The 27,742-nt window shown below is 40.2% G+C and overlaps 1 protein-coding gene across 1 annotated transcript in view; it reads left to right on the plus strand.

Annotated features, from left to right (window-relative positions):
* LOC124168744 (nuclear receptor subfamily 4 group A member 2-like) overlaps window positions 1-27,742 on the plus strand; it is a 117,468-nt gene that overhangs the window by 78,301 nt on the left and 11,425 nt on the right. Inside the window, exons 3-4 of the mRNA XM_046547012.1 lie at window positions 11,631-12,043; window positions 22,823-23,747. Of these exons, the coding sequence (XP_046402968.1) occupies window positions 11,631-12,043; window positions 22,823-23,747 (1,338 nt within the window). The remainder of the gene's footprint in view (window positions 1-11,630; window positions 12,044-22,822; window positions 23,748-27,742) is intronic.

Raw genomic sequence — 27,742 nt, forward strand, 5'->3', positions numbered from 1 at the left:
AAATAATAATAGGTGAAATAGCATTGCATACTAATATTTATATACCAGCCTCCTTGATTCATTGAGTGGGTTTGCGGAAAAAAGGCTACATTTCATTGATTAGCGGGCAGTTACTAGACAAGAATAAGTTCAATAGATTCAGGCTTCAATTGGTGGAAGTTTGACATATTTAAATAAATAAAAGATATTAGCACTTTTCCACAATTGTTTTTGTTTTAGACAAAAATTTTTCCCAGTTTTTTCATTGTGGTTTCCGTTTCGTAGCGGGTTTCGCCCTTGTATAAAGAAAAGCATTTATATGAATTTTGAGAAAATAATATTAATTTACTAATATTTGGGTTTTTTACGGGGAACCATAGGCGCGCGGCCAGCTTTCAAAAGAGCACCTGCCAACCCTTTTGAACCCGGAACCTTGAGAGAGGCATCCAGCCTTCAAACACACTCTCCGAACATCCCGTAGACTCGTCCGGCCATTAGGAGAAAAGTTTCACCCCACGACCGTCACGCTGTTATATTGCTGGTTCTTTGGGACGGGAGAGTTGCTGAGCGAAGCCTAGGAGGGGATAGGCTAGGTGCGGTCCTTGGGAGTTTTATCTAGGCGGTAATCTGAGAAGTGGGCCACTCTCTTCCTCGCACCCATCTGGTTCTTCTTTTTTTCTCTTCCCCCATTTATTACTTTGATTATGTTCCCGGCCACTCGGTGGGGGTTGCCTATTCCGTCACGGACTTGCGGTATGCATTTGGCACGGTGCCTATTGCGTTACGGGGACGACCGTCGTAAATTTAAGGACATTTCCCCGCTGGGATAGTCGTGCCATAAGGTGGCTCTAGCACAAATATTATAACTCATCTTCCTTACACTACTTCCGAGTGAAAAACTTAATAAAATGAATGTAAAATGGACAACGAAAACAACATTTGATGTTCGGATGTTTTTTGGATGGAATGGTAAAGAAATATTGCAGGAATAAATTGCATTGTTTGGTAACACTGCTACTGAAAAATGAATAATATTTAGTACTTCAATTTTACCTGCATAGGCGATTTGTTGTTCATTTTCTTGATTTCAAGTAGGTACTCAAACTTCGCCTTCTCAATGTCTGGTGTGGGATGTTTGTCAGATTTATTTTATTACATAAGTTTCTCGACTGTCCTTTGAAAAACAAAACGCTGGGAACATATTAGATATCGCTGGACAGATATGGTGCTTAAAACATGCGGTTTGGTAGGTGAATTATCCGCTGTTTTTATCCTATCATAAATGCATGATAGTAACACCCCTGTTACTTTGCTGGGCACTTTTTTTTCTTATTTACAAACGTATTCAGTAATATATTACTATAGACGGAATTAGATGATATTATTTTCTCCGCTTACATCTGAAGCTTGGATGATTGTAACACTTTTCTTATTGATTTCATTAAATCCCAAAATACTTGTCATTTCAAATTCATTTCGTTAAAAAGTATATTTACGCTTAAAAGTATATATTTAGCTTTTAGCCCTTTGTTATTTATTTTGATCAAGTTTTCAGTGCTTGAATATCATTTACCAAATAAGTTAATAAGCTAATTGAGGACCAAACCTGGTTTAAGTAAGTACCTACCATTTCACTTTGAATTTTGTTAGGTAGTTGAGATCAGTTGCTATTATTGAGTACTTTGACGTCGCATATTTGATTAATGAAGATAATTATTCTCCATGTTTGAATAAATTAATATTTGTATGTGATAATATCGGACAATGACCTTCCTTACATCCATTTCCTATTGTATTCTGGTCGCTCTAATTCGTCCCTACTTCTGCTTCGAGTTTTTTCCCTTGAAATGGATCCGCAGACATCGTTGAGCTGTGGTATTTGCAGCACTTGGCACCACTGTCGACGCATCAGCGAACATATCGAACCTGATTAACGCAGCATAATTACTAGTACGCCACACACTTTTAGAATAAGCATAAATTCGGTAATGCCCGGTCAAACGCTCGAATCGAGTATGTTCATAAACATCTAGGCTATAATTGCAACTGTAATAATATCACGGTTTGTTGTTTAGTCACCCCATTGAAGTATTTACTTTGTGAAAACGTGTAAAACCTAGTGCTAACTTTATTTTAGCAACAAAAGCAATTGCTGTTTCAACAATGATGTACATTTTTCCCTTTGTTTAATTGTACTGTGGACTATTTATCTACCGCCCATACTTATTATGAGCATTGGGGATTTGTGCTTTAATTGGCTGCGTGAATTTTTGGGGTGTCCCAGCATCCAAACGTGGGCGAATCCTCCTTTTGGCTCTCCCAAATGAATCCTCAAAGTGTGAGGCGGCCAGGAAAAAGAGCTGGCCATCCTAACCTGAATGTATGAACTTTATCCCGCCCGTAGCCTCGTCTAGGGTGAGCTCTACCCTCACCGATCAAAACCAACCCTCAGATTTAATCACTGACAAGGGAAGACCACGGCGCAAACTTACTATTTAACATTAATTGCATCAATCATAGGCATGAGAAATTTTTATCATCATGATGGCTAATTGGTATTTAGATAAATAAATAAATTGTTTTGTTACTCCAAAAAAATAAAAAGTGCAGGATAGAATTAATTACATAAAACAGAGTAAATTTAGGTAGCCATTAAGAACAACCTGTTTTATGGCTACCATCATTTACATAGGGTCATGCTGACATATAAACATATTAGGCACAGCATTTAAATTGAAGTAAGTACGTACATGTATTACATGGTATTATATCATACAAGAAAATCCTCCACACTTTGCATTCTTAACAACCAAGGCTGTATATTTTTCATAATTGTGTTATTATTTTTTGCTTTCAGACATGAATCAGGTAATAAGTTATACACTTTTGGGCCTATAAACAAGAAACAACGTTTATACAGCGTAAGGTTAGGTCTTGGTAAAGTAATACGTGATCTTCGTAGGGCGGTGTTATTTTGATTTATTCATTGTGAGTTGTGAGTGAGTGAAGTTAATGTTGGTGGTGGATCTCGGGCATTGCTGCATAGATAACATTTTTACTCGACGTTTCACTCCTCCTACTGGGAGCTTTATCAAGAGAATGGAAGGAATTTATTGTCGTCCCGAGCTTATACATGTTTTTCGTCATATATGGGCTCGGGACGAGAATATATTCCTTCCATTCTCTTGATAACGCTCCCAGTAGGAGGAGTGAAACGTCGAGTGAAAATGTTATCTACACAGCAATACCCGAGAACCACCACCAACATAGATAAAAGAGGCTGTGAAAATCTTCAGACGAGAGTGAAGTTAATGTTATATCTTTACGTGTACGGGTCTAGGGCACACGGGAAGGTGTGGAAAATCCAGAACATCACCGCCCCTGACTTGGACTGTCCTGCTTGGGGAACCCGAGGCTGACAAGTGGGGTTTGCCTGGCCACCCCTGGCCCCTCATCGCGAACCCTTCCATTCAGCAATCCCCTCCTATCATAATAGACCCCGCCGCCATAAAAAAAGGCTCCCAAAAAGAACCAGTCCCGTGTCGGGAAGTTATTATAGCCCCTAACACAAACACACACAAGGTGCCCACCCCTCCGATCCTCAGGGGTGGAATAAAAACCTCCCCCAGGGGAGGGGCTGGGATTCTCCTCTGATAGAACCCTTGTGTGCCGAAAGGGGGTCAAATTAATAGCTCCCGCAATCCGATCCGGTATTATAGTATTACGACTCTGGGGCCACAATCAATCGTCATGGCCAAGCCGTAATTCTTAATCCCTTTTCAGACGTGATTTCCAAACGAGCACTGAGGATTCTTCCACCTCCCACGTTCTACAACACTATGCCTTTTAAGAAATCAATTCTCTTCATTTTCCATGGTCCTTGTGAGTTATTGCGGCCGGCTATTTCCCAATAATATTCTATAAATGTGGAAAATGCTTTTTTTATGTCTTCAAATATTTTGTTTTGAAGATTATCGGAAAAAAAATTGTACAAGGTCATTAAATGCTTAGTGAACTCGTGATTATTTCCATGTCCCTTTGAAGAATTATTTAAAACAAAATGATCGCTTGAATGCAGGCAAATAAAATGTTCAGGTCCTATGTTCTTAAGTGTTTTTCTTGCTTTAGTAAGATATGCAATTTTTAGGGAGTGTGTATTTATTCCATTCCAATTATTCATTATTTTATTTTTCTTCCGCTTCCGAAATCAATTGAAGAGGGACACATGACAGATGAGTTACGCTTATGACAAATTGGGACTAAATGTTAATACCACATTTATAATTTTCAAGCGTTACCGCCAATGACATTACGTTGGTTTGAGAGTAGACAGCTATCGTAGGAATTCTGGAATCTGGAAATTGGAATAAAATGATGTGTAGACTAGAAATCGGTGCAAGTAATTTGTTGGAGTGACGAGGAATGTATACGCTGGCTTCACTGTCTTCCATTTATTGCCGCACGAAATAATTTTCTCTCCATCCTTCTCCGGTGTACCAATTTCCCTCTCATGAATACGTATGTGAAAAGAAGAAGTTGACGTGATGAGACGAACCCTCGTGGGAGTTGGCAGGAATTTTTCAATCTACTGCGATGGATGAGAATTACGTGAAAACCCAAGAGGAAAAAACGAGTGCATTAAAATGGTCACGTGTGCGAGAAAAATATTCTCACAAGCATTTCTACAGCACAAACTCATGGGGACCAACACCAATAAATCCAGGAAATCCCGGTCTAATAATAATATGCGTTTTCTCCTGGCTCATTTCACTTCTGTCGGAGTGAATAAAAACGAGAGTGCCTGACTCAAGAGTGCTTGGATGCTTAGCAAGCGAAAGTTTAAGCTTGCATTAAAACCACATGGCTTACATAAACAGCACAATATTTGTGGAAATTAAAAATAAATTAAATCCTTATGAAAGATGGAACTCGAAGTCTGCTTTGTACTAATTCTCCTTTCTAAGTCGCTCATTTAACGAAGCTAAGTATGAGCTAAGCTAGAACATAAGTAGACAAATTTTCTGCCACGGGTTATGGAAGACTGACTTCTCAAGGGCCGGATAGAACCAAGATATACTTCTAATAATGGTATCACCGGTAATAATAACATATTTTCTTCTTTATATTAAGTTTACAATGCGTAAAAACGATCAGGCTAATCGAGAAAATCGTTTTATTGCTAGAAGCCCTTCTCCGAATATATGTTCAATATTTGAAATCTCATTTTCTTGACTGTTGAGAGGCGTTGAACCCACGAAAACTACTCTACTGATATGTACTCAAATCTTGGAAGAGAACTTCATTAAAATTCTCAATGGCTTTTGAGGTAAAATTGAAAATATAAATTGATAATTTTTTTCCCATCAATCCTGGTGACCCATGCGGACTTGAGGTACCTAAAAGTGCTTCCAAAAACATCTCAGTTTATCTGGATCGAGATGGTAACAAAAACCTACGCCCATATCAAAGAAAGGGCCAGGTTGGACTCGAATACTCGACTACAGGATTGTAATCAAGGCTTCCAACCACGACAACACCGAGTCGATATTTTTAGGTCGGTGAAGTCAGGTGAACAAAGGTTTATTTCCTATGCTGCCGGTGTACATAGATGTGTTAATAGTAACGATAGTATTTTTATGCAGCAAAACCCCGGTAGGAAAACTTCTGGGTACACTTTTCATTGCAGAAAATAATTAAAGAGCATATGTACACTTTCTGACTTAGGAAGGAAAACTTCTGGGTACACTTTTCATTGCAGAAAATAATTAAAGAGCATATGTACACTTTCTGACACGCATGCCTCCAAAACAACATTCGCTTGTGTGGATCTCGCACCTAGAGTCTGCATCGCCGATTTCTCTCTCGCATTTGGACGCCATCCAGTCAACACCAGGGGTGCAGTTTGCGAGGGCAGCAAACGCGAAGATCCCGACGTGACAGCGCATGACTCCATGTAAATTAGAAGACGACTTTGACGAAGAGTGTCGCAACGGAATGTTCTTGCCCCTCCCCACTTTCCAGCGTTGAGCTGGAAGATCTCCACTCTCTCCCTTAGACCATATACTTCCACGATTTCTCTCTTTGCATTACTTACATTCGTATGCACAGCAACTTTATGATGGGAACTTTTTTTATATCATAAAGAGTGAACCTGGGTTATGTTTCCGCCTTTATTCGCTGTGTAGGATACAACTTTCGTGAATTAGTTGCTGGTGGAATTGAAAAATTGGATATTTGTCAAAATATAAAGGCTGCAACGAAAATTTATGAAACAAACTTCCCTTGTGTAACGAATTTTTCAGTTTGCGATTTAAATTGGTTGAAATTTCGGTATAAATAATTATCAAGAACGTAATATTAGACAGTTACCCGATGCAATACGTGCCTGATATGCTTCGTACTTCGTTGTGATTTAATGTCCACGAGAGATAGAAGCGAGTTATAACCAGTGGAATTAATAGATATAAGTATATTTAGTAATGAACATTTGTTAATAAATTAGTTCTGTGTCATCGAATTTTATTTGTGGTCTGCAGTTTTCGTTCTAAGTACTCGAGCCTCCTAGTGAGGAAAACGCGGGAAAATACAGCTGAAAGCATGCCAAAATCTTTTTTGTCTTTTCGGCTGAAAAATCGCCCATTGTTAATGATCCATACAAACTACCTACAATGCCTATTCCAGTGGCTTCCCAATCATGCTTTCATTACCATCCGCTAACTTATATTCTGTCTCGTATCCAGCGTGCATTTTGTACGCACATATTTCAGGAGCGGTGGCTAGTGTAACGCCTCCGGTTGTCTCCTAAATTCGCGCTTTTTCTAAACTCCTTTATTTGCTTCATTGCCGGCAAGAAATCCGAGTTAACTGAGGAGGTGGGCAAGCGCGTATAGCGAAGAGTAATCGTCGTATTTAGTGCCCGCGTAACTCTCCGCGCGTCGTTGTTAAGATCAGCTCTCTTCGTCAACAGGGCGGAGTTCCTCTGCCTGAATACAACGACCAAACGTCGCACATACACTCAAAGAGGTGACACGAGCGCAACTGCTTAGGCAATGATCGCTTCCACTCCCTCTTTCGAGGAAATAGAGCCGTGACGACATCGGACCATTATAGATACTCCATGCTTAGGGCAGCGATGACATCGATTACAGTGAGTGAAATTCCAAATATACGATATTCTTGGACTGAACCGAATGTGATATAGGAGCCCATGGATTGTTCACCAAAATGTCTAGCTAATTTGAATTGTTGAAAGAAATTTAACGCTTATGGTTTTTTATTGATCGCTCTTTACAAAGCTTGGAATTTGTTTAGCATGAGGTTGACTCTATTTTTCAGGATCTTTCAGGACCTTGTATTTTAAGCAAGATAATGTACCTGCGTGACTGATTTTATTTTTACGTGTTTTGGCAGCCTTGCTACGAAATTTAGCGCGAGAACGCCTACAAATTGTTCCATACAATACCTACCCCTAAAAGGAAAATTACGAAATTTTTTGTGCGAGTGAGTCAGTGTTTTAGTGCGTGAGTTGCCTTTTAGAAGCCATAGAATTGTTCATCGAAATCTTAAGCCAAGTAAAATCCCATTATTCGAGACATTATTTTCAAATGTACACGAATCGCTTATTCATTCAAGTGTAGCGATCTACTCGGGAGCTATAAATGCGTTCAAAAAAACCTATGTTTATTTCTATATTCTCGTTTTAGGAGTACACTCCTCTAACAGTTGGTATTTCTACTTCAGAATACTACATATTCCGCTTTCTCTAGTGGGACTTCGTGGAATTCGCTTGTAATTGTATATAAAATTACATTATTTGTCCATGTAATTTAGAGTGAACTTGAAAAACTAGGCTATACTTTTTTCCGCATTGAAACTTTAAAACAATACTGTGCATTCAATATAGCACGCTATTAATTTTGTGTTGACTTTTTCCATGCTTCACATGTTAGAATTGTTCCAAAAAAAATTGATTCCTTATACTATTATTACCGCGCGTGAAAATTATATTATTAGGAACCTATTTCGTGTACCCTTAAATATCCTGATCCATATTTAGCGTTCATTTCTCGGGGGCAAGATTCACCGGCCGTTCGTATTCAGGTTGGCGCTTCGGTTATGAGCCATGTGGATGGGGCCCTGGCGCCTATTTTGCAAATACCACTGGTTTCATGACGTCGGAGGCCAATGGGTTCCGGTGGCAGGGGTTCGTAAAAGGAATCCGGGGAGGCAGGGGGGTTCACGGGGACCAGGGTTATAATAAGAGGGGTGTTCCGGAATCAGGGTGACTTGTGAAGGCTAGGGGTGAAACGTCGAGGTAATCGCCTCCTTGATTCATAAGATGGTAAACTGTTGTACGAGTTGAAAACCCCATTCATTTCGGAGATGACCCATGAATGGGTATCTTTATGGAGTGAGGAAAAAAATTATTCATTGTCTACTTTAAAAAAAAACACAAGGACCAGTGTTCTTTTTTAGATCTTTTCTAATCTTTCCTCTCAATTGCTGTAGTAAGTTTTCGATTCATGTGGCTCCACCTTGCGCCTGACTCGGTGTTACCAACATGCAAATTGTATGTGGTACGCGTATAAATTCGTTCCAGAGGTGCGGCTCAGTCACAACCGTTTACATTATTTTATGGTCTAAGATTGCTAATATATTTTTTAAACTTCCTTGAATACAGCTATTAATGAAGTACAAAATGTGAGAATAAAGTCATCAGCAAAAAAAGTCTTCCACGCATATTCATGATGATAACTGGTTCTTATTTAGGTTGGCAAAAAGTTGATTTCGACTTTCAATCAATCTTAATCAATTTTAATATCGCTTCATCGTTATATAGGATCCTGATTGTCAATGGTGTCTTGTGTCGGCTGAATCATAAAGCATGCAATATCAGATGAATTAGTACTTAAGGGGATGAACCTTCCTAGTGGCAACCCGTACTCATAAAAAAGAAGAAGAATAAACTTGAGCAAGTATCGGATAATACATGTAATAGTCGTATATTCAAAACTATTTTCAAAGAAAATAGAGTTGGTTCCGCGAAGTGTAATGACTAACTCTATTTAGGAAAAAAAGCCGCCCTCGAGTGTAATGTTACTACCTTTCTAGTGTGAATAAATTAATGAATTTGCGCCAGGAGAAAAATGTATACGCAAAGCTCTCATATTATTTATGCACATGGCATTAAATTATTATGATTTCTTCGTATTCGGTTTGAAATAATAATTTTTTCCTGATCTTTCACTAATAAACGTCATAATTTTTGTCATTTAATGACTCGGTTTGGTCATAAGTCTTAGTAATTTCTTCTTAGCAATAGTTCGACATCGCATACCTCACCTCATATTCTCTTCACGTGCCGAAATACTTCATTCGATTGGATTATTACACCCCACCCACCGCCGATTGACATTAGACATCAAATTTGTTTACCGCATCATGAATGGGTCCTTCAGATGCATTGATCTCCTGACATTCTTTTCACTATGCATTCCTGCTCGCAAAACCCGCAATACTGAAGCTCTACACCAGCCCAATTTCCGTCTAAACATATCTCATAGATCCCATTTTTACCGCTAACCTTCTATTTTCATTTCAATCTCCAATACTTCTTCTTCTCTTGACATATTTGCCTCCCACATCAATTTCAATAACCAAGTCAAAAGACTATCTTATTAACACCGACCTTTTGTATGTATTGTATATGTTGATAATGGTTGCTATTAATGATATCATTTTTTGTACATGTTTATTAATTATATTTACATAATTTATTTTGTTTATAAATCCAATGTAAAGGCCTTAGTGCTGTTTTTGGTGTGATATAAATAAATAAATAAAATCGACATTGTACATCGACCAAGCCATCAGATAAGCTTCGTACTTGGAGCGTACACCGATAAAAAGGGAGACTGATAGACTCCGTCAGCACCTCTTGAAAATTAATTTGGAGAGATGTGGGAGGTCTTGCGTAAACTTCGATCGCGCCGCAGCAATTCACAACCCGTCACGGTCGGATAATTTTATTAACATATATGTATATCATGTGGAGGTATATATATAGTCCTCCAGGTATATATGTACCTTCTGGCGGAGAGCGGAGACTGTTCTTGGAAGGGAGGCAGGCAGGAGGGGGGTGGAGAGAACAATGGAGGAGAGAGGGTGGAGAAGGCGTTTGGAGGTTTGCAAGAGGTCCCTTGGGACAACTAAAGCGAAGTACTGGCGTCACACTGCTACCCCTGCCAAAGCCGTACTCGCTGGAGCGAATCCCGGCCCTTCAGAGGGAGGAATGCTTCATTCTCGGCGCGGCGTGATAAAAATGAAGTTGATACAAGGGATGAGGGGTTCTTGTTGAGGATATCCGACATAGGGTTTATACCGTCCGATGGTGGGCGGGCAGTTTTTTTTCCCCTTATTACTTTAGGTTCACTCTTTTCCTTGGGGCCTTTTTGTACGTTTATTTTAGTGTGGGGAGATGGTGATAGGTGGCGGCATGGTTCGGTTGTGCTGCCGTAGTTCTGACGTGAAAGAGAATGCTTATTTTTGGGATTGAGGAGGGGATTTGTATTAGGGGTTGGTAGGGGTCGGGTTGGTAGGGGTTTCCATCATTATATAACCGGGTGAGGATACCCTGGAAGGATCAGTGTGTCAGGAAACCCTTGATCAAAGAGGGCGCTACCGTCTTCCTGGATATTCCACTGTGCCGGTAAATTTTAATCGCGTGCGCTGTGTTATTAACGTGAATCGCGGTCGAAGCAGACTTTCACTTCTGTTGTGACTTATAATTATCTTTGTTTGGACCGATTGATTGGGATTATGTGTTTAGTGATTACAGAAAATAGTGACTGAGAAAGATCCGTTTCTGCATTTGATTTCTTCATCTTGCAGAGTCAAAAACAATCATATATTCGGCGCAATGCTTGCTGCAAGTGCCTCTTCTGGTTAGTAAAGTATATCTGGTTCATCTTCTTTATCGCCAGAACAGGCATTAAATCCACGCTCTTCAATCGTTATCATTGTAACCCGGTGTACCCAAGAATCTGCGAACTCATATTCCACATCTATATCGACATACTACAGACTACCTCGCAAGCCACCTCAATCGGCGTGTTAAGACACCAGCCGTTTCAAAATTGAAAGGAAATCCTCTAACAAAATTACACCTAACATTTATTGGAGTTCATTGTTCGGGAGAAAAACTGTTACCCACTCCTAACCGTTCGGTAAAATATCTCTATTCATTTGTTAAATTGAAATTAGCACACGAAATTTTCCACGATTACAGTAGTTATTTTTCCACGATGATAGAAAATTGCAAGTGTTCATTTCAATATGGAAAAAGTCCACTCCATCACGCTCGGATCTCAGAATTTAATTCTTTAATTCTTTTAATTCTCGTTTGCGTCGGACCTGGGAATCTATCTGTGCTCTCGTATAAGACGTATTGGGCATAAGTTGCCCTTCGAGAGGGCGTACGTTGTCATATTTTCATTTTATACAATTCCTTGCATGCAAAGAAGCCAGGCGTTGAAGTCACCGTTGTCTTTTTTATTCAAGAGGGCGTATGTTTCCATGTTTTTTTTAATTTTGCACAATTTCTTTTGTATGCCAGTCGTTGAAATCACAGTTGTCTCTTCTTTCCTCCTCAGGAGTCCACCCTGCGCGCAAGGCTCCGTCAGGCGGCGTGCTGGGCGTGGAGGTGTTGAGCGGCGGTGGCGGAGGCAGCAGCCTTTTGGACGCGTGTCCCAGCACCGCCGTGATACTCCACCAGAGGAGCCCCTTCCACCACCCCGGCCTCCACCATCCCCTCCACCGCGACCACCCGCTCATCCTCGGCGCGTCGGCTGGTGGCCTACCGGAGAGGCCCGGAAGGCGGGTCGCGGGCTCGCCGGAGCGCAGGACTCCGGCCGAGGTCTCCTCCGGTGCCGCGAGGGTCGAGGAGAGCAGGAGAGGGGGTGAGGAGGAGCCAGGGGTGGTTGGAGGGGGGGAAGTAGGAGGGGGCGGAGGGGAAGAACAGGTCTTCAACCCACTCTCTTCAAGCATGCTCCTCCTTCAAACGCAGGTGAGTGTCATTTTCGCACCATCAAAGAAATATTGCATTCAATTTTTTGTGGTATTTTTCATTGTATACAACTTTATAGTAATTTCTTGCGCACTGTACAGTTTTTTTAGTGCGTTAAAATTTTATGCAATATCTTTGCAATATTCGTAAATTTCATACAAAATTGTAATATAAATGTACGTTGTGCACAATTTATTTAACATATTTTTACATTGTACACAAGTCGTTTACATAAAGAGCACACAGTCATTGGACTCTGTATTCCCTTATGGAGCAAAATGAGAAATGAAAATGAATTCTAATTTCTTTTAATTTTCGACGGAATAAATCGGCTTTCTCAGAATAGTGGATAAAATAGGCCTACCTTATTTTTTGCATTTTATAACAATTGTTAACTTGACTTTCGTTCATTTGACTCGGCCAAATTTGAATAGGTATTTTTTATTTTATTTAATGAAAGAGAATATGTTATCATAGACATGTGTAGGTTGTGCGCCATTTATTGCCCTCATTTATCCACGAAGTTGGCAACGAGTTTAATTTATTGATCGCTCTTGAAATCAGAACCCAGAGAAGGGCAGGTGAGAAACTAAATATTACACAGATGTGAATATTATTTTTCAGTGTGTTTTACTCCCAACATGAGGAGTGAGAATTAAGCATACAATTGAGATTCGCTTTTTTTATTAGTTTTGTATAAATAATTTTTTTTCTGCCTTGAATATTTCATATCTAGTGTTACCGTGCATACAAATATCGATGATAATAATGCGAATAGATCATTCATATTTCACCATCAATACTATTGAAAGAGCCTGCATAATTCAGTACATGTATGAACTTAACTAATTTCATGGATTATATTCAAAGAAAATTTATCCCTCTCCAGGAAAATGGGTACAAAATAAATACGATGTTGACACGGTATGCAACTGTGACTCCTTTTTTGTGCAATAATTTTTTCATTATAGAACAGTGGAGAATTGAAATCTTAATTTAAAGCAGGAACATGTCTTTAGTTTTTACATTACTAAGTAAAAATTAAGCACTGTGAATAAATATCTTGAAATTAGTCAAGTGAATGCATGCATTTGCTTGTTACACACCGGTAGTTTGAATCATACTTACGAAGTAAAACGTACAAAAATTAGGGTCTAATTAAAAATTTTCATTGCTACCATTATTCAATACGTTTCTTCAGCTTTTAATTAATTTTCCACCAGCCGAAGTCCTTACATTTTATATGGTTTTCTATTTCATTTGAATTCAAATCATTTGTATTTCTGAAGGCTGAACTTTCTATCAATAGTTGAGTGCATTTTCAAATGGAGAGGACAAACCCGTCGCACAATGCTATCGTTTTTTTCTGAAAGGAATATTTGATTAAAAGGCCTTTGAATTTTTTCTTTTGATGCTAGAATCGTAATATGAAAGTATAATATCTTATGGTGACAGACCGATAGCATCTATAGATATTGATCGTTCTGTTCGAGATATGTTTTTTAGTAGGTAACAGGATAGCAAAGAATCATAAGTACCCAATCCAACCATTTTTCCAAGTCATAGGAAGTCTTACTTTGCATTTCACCGTCTTGCGTCATTTAGTTTCAGTGATCAGGTAGTAACTTGTATATAATGATTAAATTTGTGCATCTTAGATCTGTGGCTTGGTAGATTAAAATTAATTGGTTCTGTTTAAGATCGAAGGATATTTATGAAATGAAAACTTAAAATCATTGCGTAAGAAACTTAAATGACTTTTAAAGCTAAATGAAGCCTTGCTTGAAATTTACAAAAAGTTGTTAATTACTTCTGGCATTCGTTAGGAACGCAATTATACAGTCAAAATATTTCAACAGCTTCCTCTTAGTTATTTAATTAGCGTGTTTTGTTAGGACTCTGTTGCAGTGCCAATTAGGATAGCTGCCAATAAGGATACCACTATAACATGTGCATAACTTAAAAAGTGCAACAAAATTTTCAGCTATATTTCATTTGGCGTGCAACATTTTGCTTCCGTTCCTTAAATTGAATAATTTCACAAAATATACCCACTCTTGTTCCGATGAATTTATCGGGTAGAGCCAAGACAGTGCTAATTGACGACTTCCGTCAACCAGATCTTCAGAGCGATGAATAAACCCAGATACGTCCGATTGCATTCCATCTCACACGAGAAAAATTGTCTGCTGTGTTCACGGAGCGGAAAATTAAATCCATGCTAGTGCTGGGATTCCCGGATGAGAAAGTCTTGGAAGTGGGTGGGGAACATTCTCGAGGGAAAAGCAGAGAAGTAACTCGGTAGAGGGAGGGACGAAGTCAGTTTCTTTTCTCTTTTGAGGCGTGGTCATTAAACCTCTTTTTTTCCTATCGCTTCCTTTCCATTGGTCGCCTCGAGCTGATGGGAAGGGGAATACAGCCTTCTGATTCGCTCCCGTGCTTCCGATCGAAGCTCCACGTACACCCAACTGCTCCTGCCCAATTCAACTTCCCCACACCCTTGTTTTCCCCCTTCCTGCCCCATTCAACCCCCTTCCATTTTTCTAGCCCATTTTACCGCCCCCGCCCCATTTAACTCTCCCCAGGACCGCCGCCATATTGTCCACGCTTTCTTCCTCGCTTTTCCCCCTCCCACCGCTGCACTTAAATATCAAATGCGTTCCGGGTTGTGTGATGTGTGCAGCCCGCGTTCCGCTCCGGCGAGCCTGACATTTACGAAGTGGGGACTCCCTTCCTCCTCACATTTTTATCTCGGCCTCTTCATTTTTAAGGAGTTTTGCGAGTGGCGCGGTGTGAGGCGGGCTTTCTTCCCCGCCATTTCCACCCAGCGCGAGTCCCCTCACAGGAAACAGAATAAGCGAGAGGGAGGGAGTGGTGAAGAAAATGGAGAAATTTGGAGGAAGGGGTCGCGTGCAAGGGCCTTGCTCGTTTTGAGGGAAGGAGGTATTACGCGGACTTTGTGTGCAAGTCTGGTTTGGTTTAGTCTGGGTGAGGAGGATTTTCTGATGAAAGTGACGAGAAAAGGATCTGAATAATGAATAAAGAGAAAGAAGGAGTGAATGGAAAGACGTTGTTGAGGCTTAAGAGGATGGTAAAAAGAAAGCGAGCCATTGTATTGCGACTTGCAATGTAGCAAGAGGTACGTGACATTAAGGTAAAGACATAGGGTTTCAGCAAATTCTTGAGGTAAAGGCGACGGAAAAAATTCTGCGTTCCCTCTGCTTGTAGGAGCAGCTTCGTCGTGTTTGATGAGCGTAATAAGCTGCTCGGAAATGATTACTTTATGCTCCCAATTTCTTTTTATTTCACAGCTTTTTCATGGCTCTTGGATCATTTGGATGGAAATTGTTGTTTTGAGGATAGATGTCTTTTATTCATAGTAAAGATAGTAGGTGGTCTATTCTTACAATTCAATACCTCGGGTTTAAGATGAACAGTTAGTCGTCCACGGGTCATTAGAAGATAGAATGGATATGGGTAATGATCGGATGGATATGAATGAAGTTATGCTTCAATGTTATTTTCCGTCATAATAAACTGGCGATATAGTTAACCTGCCGCATACAAAACTTTATGGAAACTTTATCCTAATTTATGAGTTAACCACCCTCAATTGTTTTTTATAGTTATTAAAGCCTAAATTGCTTCTTTTGCATAGGAATTCGTGTCGCCCGCAATATTTAATGCAATTTACACAACCCATTTTATCTAATTCATACGTCCTGAAGCTATTTTCTAGGATCCCATGTCTATCCAGGGCCTAATCGAATATTTCTCCATGTATCAATTTAAATCTTCACTTCATAAGCTATTTTTATGGCTAAAATATTTATTTGATCTATAATCATCCCTGACTGTTCTATACTGTGCCTATTTGTCCTCATTTAAAACACCATTTAATGAATTAGTTCTCTACGCAGTAGGCAGCTGTTCTTGGAATCAACTCGAACATGGATCGTATCTTCATATTACATTGTTAAATTTGACGAAGTATCTTATTTTCAGGGTGCTGAATACAGCAATTATATGTAAATTAGTAGTTCCATCATTTCATTTAGGAATATTACATTTCTAGGTGGTTGTTCGGATTGGAGACTTCAATGCTAGAAGTTCCTAACGGGTTATATGACCATGTAAAATGTGTTCGTGTTTTTACCTTGTGGATATCAAAGTACTAAGTTTATTTTTGAATTTGTATTTTCATGTTCATAGTTCGTCATGTAATTTTACGGCATATTTATGCCAACTGATACGTCATAGTGTTTGTGTTAATCTTTTGTGGCGCCTTTTATTTAACTCCTCTTTTGCATTAACATTCCCGTCACTATAGTTGAAATTTCATGGAATAATATCTACGGAATAAAAGCATTACTTTTAATTTCATAGGTCTCTTGAGTTGGCTAAAGCATACAGTTACTTAATAGAAAAGTCTTCAATTATTACTCTTCGTTTGTTGATCCACAACTTCAGATTTTCCTTTCTCGATTCTGAAAGTTTATCATTTTTTGTACCTCCTATTTCTTCTCTTGGCTACTTAGTATATTAACTAATTTTACTGCTGCTATTTCTTCTTATATTAATTCTCTATTGTACCATGATTAGTGCTTAGTAATACTTCAGAAAGTTTCCTACCTCTATCTCATTTAAATTGTTGAAGCAAATAGTATCTAAATGATTCTCAAGTATATCTGGTTTGCGCTTTGATTTATAAATATTATCCAAATGAAATACTGCCGTGTTGGATTGTTAAGGTATTTTTTTAACTTTTGTGGTCAATCAATCTTCTTTCGTTCCTTAGTTCCAAAAATGCAAACATCCTCCCCATAGACTATATTCTTACGTTGCCTGTTTCCTATCGTTTACTGTTTGATGCTCCGTGCAAGTCACCACTTCAATCATTTTGCATATAATGAGGACAGATTTCAATTAAATCATCCCCCTCCTAACTAGTTTAATCATTGTATGGAACCACTACTGCTCCACCATAAATTTTTACGCTGATCCACATTTTTCTTGTGAAATCCAGCGTCAGAAAAAAACATTAACTCATCCTAATTTTCTCCATTTGTCTCCGTCCCCTCTTCATTCTGATATCTTCTCCACCTCCCCGTTAACTAACCTCGTCTCCGCTGTATATCACTTCTTTCTCTTTCTCTCTTTTTGTCCCCCTTCATCTCTCTCTGTGCCCTCTTCTTCCCTCCCTGACAACCCAGATTTGAACCCAAGTCGCGAGCTACGGATGTCGCAACTGTCGCGTGAGGAAGCGGGTGGCGAGGCCGAAGACAAGGGGATCGAAGAGCAAGCGGAGGAAGTCGACCAGGGTTTTCAGGGTTCGGGAGGGTTGGCGCAAGGGTTTGGCTGGGGTTTGAGGGTCCGGGAAGGGGAAGAAGAGGCGGTCGAATCGCTGGGAAGCAAGACAGAAGGGGGCAGGCGAAGGAGTCGGCGCTTGGAAAGGATACAGAAGACAGAGAAGGAGCAGAAGGAAGAAGATAAAGAAGTAGGAGAGGAAGAGGAGGGAGAGAAGAAGCAGAGAACAAGGAGGAGAAGGAGCAGGCGGTCTAGCCGGAAGAGGGGCGAAGGGGGTTCTGGAGTCAGGGTTAGGGGCAAGGGTCGGGGTACTCAAGAAGTTTGCGGGATGGGTGGAGGGAAGCTGCTATCCGGGCCTGAGTCACAGGAGTCAGTGGAAGTGAGTCGCTCATTTGGAAACTATTGGGGGGCAGTAGAAGCCAGCAATGTTGGACGCCTGCCCAATGTTTCGAACCTCAAACAAATTTTTCCAAAAACTTTTATTGGCTGTGAATCCTGTTTTTTTATGTGTTTGTGCGTTTGCACGGAGCATCTGTATGCGTCTGAATATTTGTTTCGTTCTGTTGATTTGTTTCCTTGTTGGTTCGTTGCCGTATTTTTTTTTGTTTTGCGCTTTGATGTCTCACTGTTTGGTCGATGGGTAGTCTTTCTTCCGCTGGGAAATATTCAAGTTGTTGCAATGAGGTAGATATTGTTCACGGGATGGCGATGTTTTGTTTCGGAGGAGGTACGTACAGTATAGCCATGTATATCTCTCTCTTTGATAGTGGTGTAGTGCAACTCTTCCTGGCTTCCCCAACTCCAGGTAATCTTCTTCAGTATGAAGATCAGAGCGGCTTGGTACTCTTTGCATGGATGAAAGAAAGTGTTCGCAGCATCCTCCTATTGTTCTGTGTCGTCCCCGCTGCTTTCCTTGCGACGTGTCTCTTGTCTCTGCTTTTGTTCCACCACTCATGAGGAGAACTTTTTTCCGAGGACTTCTTTTTTGCTTCTTTAAATGCCAACGGATGCGAGAAATCTCTTCAGTCCGCTCATCCTTTACGAAGGAAAAAAAATAAAAGAATCCCTAATTGCGCATACTTTCCACTCTCTTCCTTTCTTCTGTCATCGTGCAAATATTCTCGCGGATTTCCGCTTTTTCCACTCGACATTCAAAAAAAGATAATGAGACAAATCAGCCTTATTAAGAACTCCCACTTTTTTGCGCGTCAAATACTTCCAGCGGCGTGTCCGTTATGTGTGAATGTGGCTCTTTACATTTTGTTGTTTTACATAAAGCACTGCTAATATATTCATCGTTCAGTCTTCATTGTTGACGCGTATTTATCCTGCGTCGCCTTTGCCATTTTAATCTCTGAATATCTTGAAAAATGTGTGGCAGCATATTTTTGAAGTTTGACATGTTTCCCTTTGAAAACATAAAGTCTCCCCTTTGATTTCTACGAATTCTTGGGCTTCATTTTCAAAGTAAGCTGAGAGCTTCTCACAGTTATAATTCACCATATTCTTTTGGAATACATAAACGAAGCGTTTTATTTATTGCTTTCATATTCTCAATATAATTTCGTAGGAAAATATTTCTGTTGTGCATTTGTTCCTGCTGTGGACGATCGTGACATATTATTGTGAACTTGGATTAGGTTACGTAAATATATGTTGCTTCCCAGTGTATGATAGATGTATGTACAGTTGTTAATTGGATGTTTATTGTCTTAGCAACATAATTTATTTCAATGATACGTCGTGTACCAATGAGTTTAATTCTTTGTGAATGATTTTTAAAATTAATATCATTTGGAAAGAAAGCATATCAAAGTAAAGTATTTCTTTGAGAAATCGGTTTGACACTGTCTAGTACCTGATAGAAGTTAACGTTGCCTAGCCATGAAAAGCATTCCCTATCCTTAACTGATAATAGGTATTATTAGTGCCATAGTCTTACAGGGCACAATAGGTGGAAAAGGTACATTATACATAGAAATATTTCTGTTAATTATTTCTATAGAAGTCAAATTCCCCAAATTTAATAAGTTGATTAATTTAAATGTACTGCTGATCGGAATATTCCCTTGATATGTTTACATTTAAAATAATGATGCGCCTTATTAAATAATATTTCTGTTTGGCTCTCGGGATAATGTATTCACTGCAAAATGGTACATACATAATGTTTTAATCACGTAAATATTAAGAATATTAAGGAATTCGTTCGGAAAGATTTTGAAAAAAATATATCAATTATTAATCAAATGCCCCTCTTTGATTGTTATACTTTTTGATAAAAATGCCTTTGAGATGGTTTGGAGAAAATTTTTACATTGAAAGCTCTTAGCTACCTACCGATAATTTGCGTCTCATGAGAGGCTTATTCACTAGATAGCCTAAACTGTTTACTACTCCATATCGTTGACAGAGAAAGCAAGGTAATATCGGTTTATACGCAACTACTTTCCGATCAAGACAATTTTCACGCAATATTTTCATTTGCTCTGATTTTCAGATGCATTAACCGAAAATGGGGCATCGTAAATGTGGCCAATAAGAGGAGGTAATTTCCGAGCTCTCTCCTCGTGTCATGAAAATATAATTCCAGGGAAAATGAGAGGAAATAACTTCCACCACCTATACGTGGAAATTATTATTTGTTTTGCGATCGAAGCCCCAGATTGCCGAAAATCGAAGAGGAAAATATCCAGACCGTTATTCCGCTCACTCTATCCGAGATTCCCCGAAACAATTAACTTTTTTTATCGACCTCCTTCGGGTACGATGTGCGTGTTATAATGGACACATTGGTCGTCACTCTGCCCATTTCTGATCGTATAGTCCTCTCGAGCGAACCTTTTTCCAGCCTTTTTATTACGCCTCTACTCTTACTTCAATGGGATCCATTTGGCCATATACGCAGAAAACCAGCGCGGCGTAAGGTGGAGTTGACTGGCTGCATTGCTTAATTTCGGCCAGGAAGGCATTACGCCACCTTTCACCGAAAATTGGTTATTATAATTCGGCACTGCGAAGTTAAGATTAAAACAACATTGTGCTTAGGAAGTGTTTTTTTTTCCTAATTGAGGACAGTTTTTTTAAGCGAATGATTGGAGAAAATTTTATACGACTTGTCTTCATTTGTGAGTACTGTTTATAAAGAAATTTTATTACAAGCAAAATAAATCGAAAGTTTATGGGGCGGGATTACATTTTAAAATCACGTGTGGGTAAAATGTGTGAGTATCCGTTCGTGTGCCTAAAATTTTTGAAATTACTCACTGACTCTCTGTGGAGTTGCGAAGTGGAGAAAAGCGTCTGCTAAAGTCCTTTTCTCTCAGTAGAGATAGGAACTACGTAAAAACTTTTGTGAGTGACAACATTGACTAATGACATCCTCTGTGTAAATTTGCTTTACCCATAAGTACCCACCCCGAGAAATATGATACCAACGTTAGGATACTCGAAAAGGAATATTGTCCAGTTGTAGGTGTCATTGGTCCGATTTGAGCTCAAACTCGTCTGAAGTTGAATCAGTAAGTGTTTTTTATGCCAAATCACTAGCCACCTTTTTAAAATAGATCAAATATTCGATTAATGAGGCAGATACATGAGATAAATCGTCCAGAAGACTACTTGCCATAGAATGGTTGCTTATAGCTTGAATCAATGGAGTTCAGCTGACTCAACCGAAGGTCTTACAAATAAAAGTAACTGTAATGCAATTTTAGTGAACTTTGTACTCTCTTTTTAGGTTTTCAATCCAAAATTCACACCTCGTAAGGCCAGATCACGCAAAGATAAGTCGTTTCAAACTAGGATTAGGTACCTACTAGGTTTTCGGTGTCTTGAGCTAAGTTGAACTGTCTCCAGACTATAGCATGAGAGAATGGAGTAATTACATCTTAGTCGTACTTAACACAAATGTAATTCGTCATACATTTAGTAGTTAATAAATATGCTTTCTTAACAATGGCTGCTGGTAAATTTCGCTTCGTAGTCTCAGCCAGAATTACCCATTTGCAGAATCTATTTTACCAATTGATAAATTCGTATTAACTTTCAATTTTTAGCCTACTCCTAAACTTTGCGTTATGCTTAGAGAACTTCGAATTATCATGATCGTAGAAAAATCTCCAGAATCGCCTGACATACCATGAATGTTATTATCGTATGGCTGAAGATCGGTGACAATTATTTTTGCTTTTAAATGAATACATAGTCACCTGGCTTGTAGGTACTTATCATATTCAGGTATTTAACTGGTTAAATACATATTGAAAACTACAAAGAACGGTGTAGAAATGAATTCATTGAGTTACAATGGTGATATTTATTTCTGGAGGAATATACCTAGTGCTGAATTCGGTGAATCGAATGAGATTGTGTTGAGTAGTAATGCTTTTTTGCAACATTGATATCCATGATTTCCTCCAATCTAATGATTTCAAATTTTCAAGGCCTGGTTACACGACACGTTAACAAGTAAAAGTTAATTTCTAAATGTTAGAACGCGTGAATGAATACGTAAAATGCACCGTGTAAACACCCAACTTGTGCGAACACATGTACAGAAAATAGACCTGCTCCAATTCGGTTCATGCAACCGTACATGTTCCGTTCCGGTCCACCAAAATCATTCATGCAATCAGGCATAGACTCCTAAACAGTGGCGTAACTGAAAATATATTTTGGGGGGGCGGTTGAGGGCTTTCGGAGAAGAGGGGATGCAGGAAACGGGGATTTTAAGGAAAAGTTTTGAAAAATAGCATGCCTGAAAATGCATCTAACATCATTTTGGCACTTAAAATTTAACTTTTAGCAGATTCAGTTTTATATATCAAATCCAGACAAGATTTTCATATAATTTTTTGATTTCTCAGAGGATTTTGGGGGGGGGGAACTATGGGGGGGAATACATCCCCTCATTCCCCCCCCCCCATAGTTACGCCACTGCTCTTACATGTTTAATGTACCGCGTAACCAGGCCTTCACGTGTGCCTGTGTCACCTGCCAAGTTATTTCATTGTAGCCTTCGGCCTATACCTACAGGGTGTCCCATTTATCTTGACCACCCGAAATAACTTTTTGTCCAGATGCAAATTCAAAAATGTGTCAAGCAAACGTTCATAAGCCGTCAGGGGGACTTTAATCAGCATGATTGCCTTCCTTGTAGCTTTGTTATTTACAAAGATATGAACAGCGGTATGTCTTTTTTAAATGGCACCCTATATTTTTTATTCGGCAATTCATTTCCTCTCCTATAACTCCTCCTGTTCATATCTTTGTAAATAACAAAGCTACAAGGAAGGCAATCATGCTGATTAAAGTCCCCCTGACGGCTTATGAACATTTGCTTGACACATTTTGAATTTGCATCCAGACAAAAAGCTATTCCGGGTAGTCAAGATAAATGAGTCACCCTGTATATTGTATTGCATACGAAGAGGGTTTAACGTTTCGCACCCTTTCCTCCTGACTTTTCAGGCAACGTTCGGTTCGAGCAGCTTCGCGGATCTGCTGTCGGCTCCCTTCGCCGACGAAGAGGAGGAGGAGGAGGAGGAGGAGGTGGGCGGGGGGGGCGGAGCCAGGGGCGGCGGGGGCGTGGCGGTGGCGGAAGGGGGCGTGGCCTCGGCGGTGGGCGTGGCCTCTTCCCCTCCCCCCTCCTCCTCCGCCCTTCACCAACCCCACACCCACCACCACCACCACCATCACGTGACCACCGGCGGCGACCCCTTCCTCCCCCACCAATTCCACTACGCAGAGGAGGAAGCCTCCTTCCACGGCGCCACTTCCGCCGGCCTCCTCTTACACTCGTCCAGTTCCAATTCCTCAACCTCCTCTTGCTCCTCGGCCGCCGTGACACATGCGCGACCCGACCAGGCGCACCAACACCACCAGCACCAGCACCACCACCACCACCACCAGCACCAGCAGCAACACCACCACCAGCCGCAGACGACCTCCACCACCGTCATAGCTCACCTCGCCTGCGTCCAACAGGAGGCGCAACCGACCGTCTCCGTCGTCGACGGTGGGGAAGGCTACGGCCTCCAGCACTACCACCACCCACAGCACCACCAGCACCAGCAGCAGCAAGCGCCGCAGCACCACGAGCTGCAGAACGTTCTCCACCACCCGTCCGTCCACCTGGGCCCAGCCCCCCTGCCGAGTTTCCAGGAGACGTACTCGAGGGGGAGGGGAGCGGGGGGCGAAGAGGGGTCGCTGGGGGAGGGGGACGAGGAACCCCCCGAGGACGTGTTCGCCGCATTCAAGATGGAGGACGACGACGAGCAGCAGGGACACGTGGCCATGATGGACTGCTCCGATGTTGTAGGATTCGCCGCCGCAGCGGCAGCAGCGCAGCCGTCGCCTGTCCAGCAGACGCAGGGACAACCGCAGGGTCAAACAGGTACTTCACTTCTCTCTCCCCTATTCGATAACCATCCGCCGTCCTTCCATTCAATACTGATGTGCAGACTAGGTAGGTGCGGTATCAGCGACGCAGCTAGGAATTAAGGCTGGGGGGGGGTTAAGGTGCAATTTATCCGAGGTGTATGGGAGTATGGAATACCCACCAGGATTAGCGGTAGGTGCGAGATTAATAAATTGCAGAATTTTAAGATAAATGGTTCAAAATGGTGAGTTTTACGGCTTTCTGAGGGATATTTTATTAATCCTTACACTATTCTATTAGCAATATCAATCCAATTAAGTAAAATGGATTGAACTTAAAAATTTCTCTGAGCTCTGGGGGGGGGATTTATCCCCTAAAACCCCCCCTCGCTGCGCCACCGTGCGGTATGGCTTTTAATCAGGGATGGCGACTTACAAAAAATATTAGGGGGGGGGCAAACTGGGGGTCGTGCCCCGGGAAATTTTATAAGTAGTGAGTTTTAAGTTTTTTTAAGAATTTTAGAAGAGTCATATGATCAACATTAGAACCCTGATAACTCGAATCTCGATATCTGGACACTCCGGGGAAAATCGACAAGCCTGACACATTTTTTCCTCACTCCCATAAGGAATTTTTGAGGGGGCTCGGTCCCCCTCAGGCCCCGTGGAGTCGGCGCCACTGCTTTTAATTATCATCATTTATTTATTTTATCCTCAAACCACCGAATACAGCTCATGTTGGCCATTTTATATCGGGGTATTCGACAAATTTAACAATTAAACGTACGCGAACAACCATGCCCTGGACAGGGGAAATCTACCCATGTGGGATTCGAACCCGCGACCTCTTCTTTGGCGGGTGAGGACGTTGCCCCACCGCCACCGAGGTCGGCGATCATCGGGTAAAGTATACACTGTGGAGAAATATTGTGCACGGAAAGAAATATCCGCTTTGCCGCCGCAATTTTCCGCGTACTATGTGCAACCTGTGTTAGACGCAATCAATATACTACGAACAAATATTTTCATCTTCCTCTATACAGGGTGGAGGTAAATTGTGTAGCGAAATTTTAACCCTGAATAGCTGATGCCATTAGGAACCAAAATTACTATTGATTATTAGCAGGAAAATGCACCATTTTTGAACCAAAGAAACTTTGAGCTTAGCGCTGTTGGCCAAGAGTTTGCCTACGGAGTAAACTGTTTCCGGATGCTCTGCTTTATTCGTGACTTCGAATCCCTTGCCTGCATTTGCTTTTGTCCAGAGCATCCCGCAAAAGGGCAAACTCGCGGCCAATCGGAGCGATTGGCTCAAACCTATCATTGGTCCCACTATCCTCTCGTTGGAATTTTCATGTTTCCTTCATTTACAATTCCTTAAATGGCAAGTTCCGATCCTCAGAAATACTGCCTTTCTTTTCACTCCACATTCCCACCCGCGCGTTCCGTAATAACCAACCTACTACACCAACCGATATCCCTTCTTTCTCTCTCTCAGATATCACTTTTTTACAGACTCCCTTCCCTACCTCTTTAAATACCATTTCCAGTACTCACCCTTCCCTGGATCTTTCAATGCCCATCAGATCATTCAAGAGGCAGCTGCGAAAAGCCATCTTCTGAATCCCTTTTTTTATGTCCTTTTTATAGTTTTTTTATAGTTTATATTTGTCAACGCTGCAGATTTTATGTTTTCTATTCAATTTAAAAGCCGTTTTGGCTGTTTTTTAATAATAAATAAATAAAGTCTCTATAGCTTTCCAATGGAGCATTTTCTACCTTAACTCATCAGTAATTTTGGTTCCTAGTGGCATTTAGATATCAAGGGTTAAAATTTCTTGTCACTGTTCTTCTCCAACCTGTATACTTATTAATAAAAATATAAAAAACGTAAAAAAAACTGGCATGAATGAATTGATTGGATTTATGTGGAAAAATTTATTTTTGGAGGAATTATGCACTAAGGCTCTTCATTGGGTGAGTGGAAGGATAGTGTTTTATTCCACTTGCTGTAGCCTTTCTCCTTTGTTGCGGATATCTGCAATTGTTCCGAAATGGATAAGGTATGGAAATATCCTGGAGGCTTTTTAGATTGAGTGTGGATTAGAATGGAGAAAATATGAACAGTGAGTAAGAAGTATGAGGAAGGTGGGCGAGGAGAAGAAACTTCTGGAGAAGTTTAAGGGTGCGAGCACAAAGTAAAAGGAAAGGGGTTCCTTAGCGCTATGTTAAAGGGAGATTTTCCTAGGTTATCGGGAAAGGAGTATAATGAGAGTGGAGTGTAATGGATAGAGTGAAAATAATTAGTCCTTGTTGTAAATTGAAGAGGAGAGTGCAACAAATAGGAGGCAGTCGGAAGGGGGGGGGGGGATTCACAAAGTATTTTATGTAAGCCTATCCTCTCGTATAGAATTACTATAATTATTGTTTTAATTATTACAAATGTGACAACTATAGTTATTATAATTATATTTGTTAGTCAGTCAGTTTAATCGAAAATAGGGTGGCCTTGGTTTTTTTTCATTCGGGAGAAGCCGTGTTTTTACGCCATTTCAGCGATCAAAAATGGCATAAATATATTCTTTCATTAAAATCTTCTTAATTTTAATTTTCTCGAACCCACATCCAAAAGTATACGTGCTTAGGTTCGAACTTAGAGATTACTTCAAAACTAATTAAGCGAATACCCCGGAAAATGCTCAATATCCATGGAAATTGCTTAAATACAGGTCTTTAGGACTATAAAAACTAAACTAATGGAAATTAAAAAGCACTTTACGACGGCTGTAACAGGAAATACGGGGTAAGATTGATTTTTTCGTTAACATAGTGACTTTACGCACGTATCAAGGTGCATTTCACCGCTATTTTTATCGCAAATTTGGAATAATTTGAAACGCAACGACCGTATTCCTCCTAATGTGCATTACCTGGTTTAATACGATTAAGTACCAAAAATCCGAGACGTGAATATTTTTTAACTAATGATGTTGATTTTACGGTGGTTTTAGAAGAAGAATTTGGCTAAATATGTTGTGAATTCAGTGTTAATTTTGGTGATGAATAACTTTTAAAAAAACGTATTTTCTCTGGCCTTTGTGATATTGCCCGAAGACAGGAAAATCCGAATGAGTACTATAATTAGATAAAATTCGTGTCTCCGAATCGAGTTTTTTATATACTTTGACTTGAGAATGGATTTTCACTCTGCTAGGGCTAGGCTGAAAATAATAAAGTAACCTTAATAGAGCTCGGCTACAAGGCAAGAACTTCAATTTCATCCTATCCGAAGGTAAATTGATATCTTTTCTCCTCACTGGAGACGATTAATAAGCCAGTCGAGGAACTGGTTTCGGCATTATTTTAGATAATTTTAATAAATCATTTGCTTTATTAGATCTTCTATGCAAATTTAATTGTATGGTAAAATTTATGAAACCACATATTATTGAAATCCTATGCAAAATTTGTCTTTTCAAGGTTTGTCTAAAACTCAGCAACTTCACATGATGTAAAATTGGGTCGTAAAGTCGGAAAAAATTATGCTTACACATGTTTTCCAGTACTTTCAATCGATAAAGTTCCATGATTAAGAAACTCCTAGCTTAAAAACGCTATGCCGTAAGAATGTACATTCTTTAGGTTCGATGGTAGGATTTCAGAGTCACATTCTTCACTCATTTATGTGTCAAATGAACGAAAGGGGGCCGATTACGTTTCCTTGTGATACACCGGTTGTCTCTATAGTTACATCAGAGCCTTTTTAAATATTACCCTGTCATGGGTGCCGACTTACAAAAAATATTGGGGGGGCCTAAACTGGGGGTCTTGCCCCGGGAAATTTTATAAGTAGTGAGTTTTAAGTATTTTGAGCATTTAAGAAGAGTCAGATGATCAACATTGGAACCACGATAGCTCGAATCTCGATACCTGGACAATCCAGGGAAAATCGACAAGCCTGACACATTTTTTCCTCACACCCATAACGAATTTTTGAGGGGGCTCGGGCCC

This window comes from Ischnura elegans, chromosome 12, assembly GCF_921293095.1.
Source record: "Ischnura elegans chromosome 12, ioIscEleg1.1, whole genome shotgun sequence".
Taxonomy (NCBI): domain Eukaryota; kingdom Metazoa; phylum Arthropoda; class Insecta; order Odonata; family Coenagrionidae; genus Ischnura; species Ischnura elegans.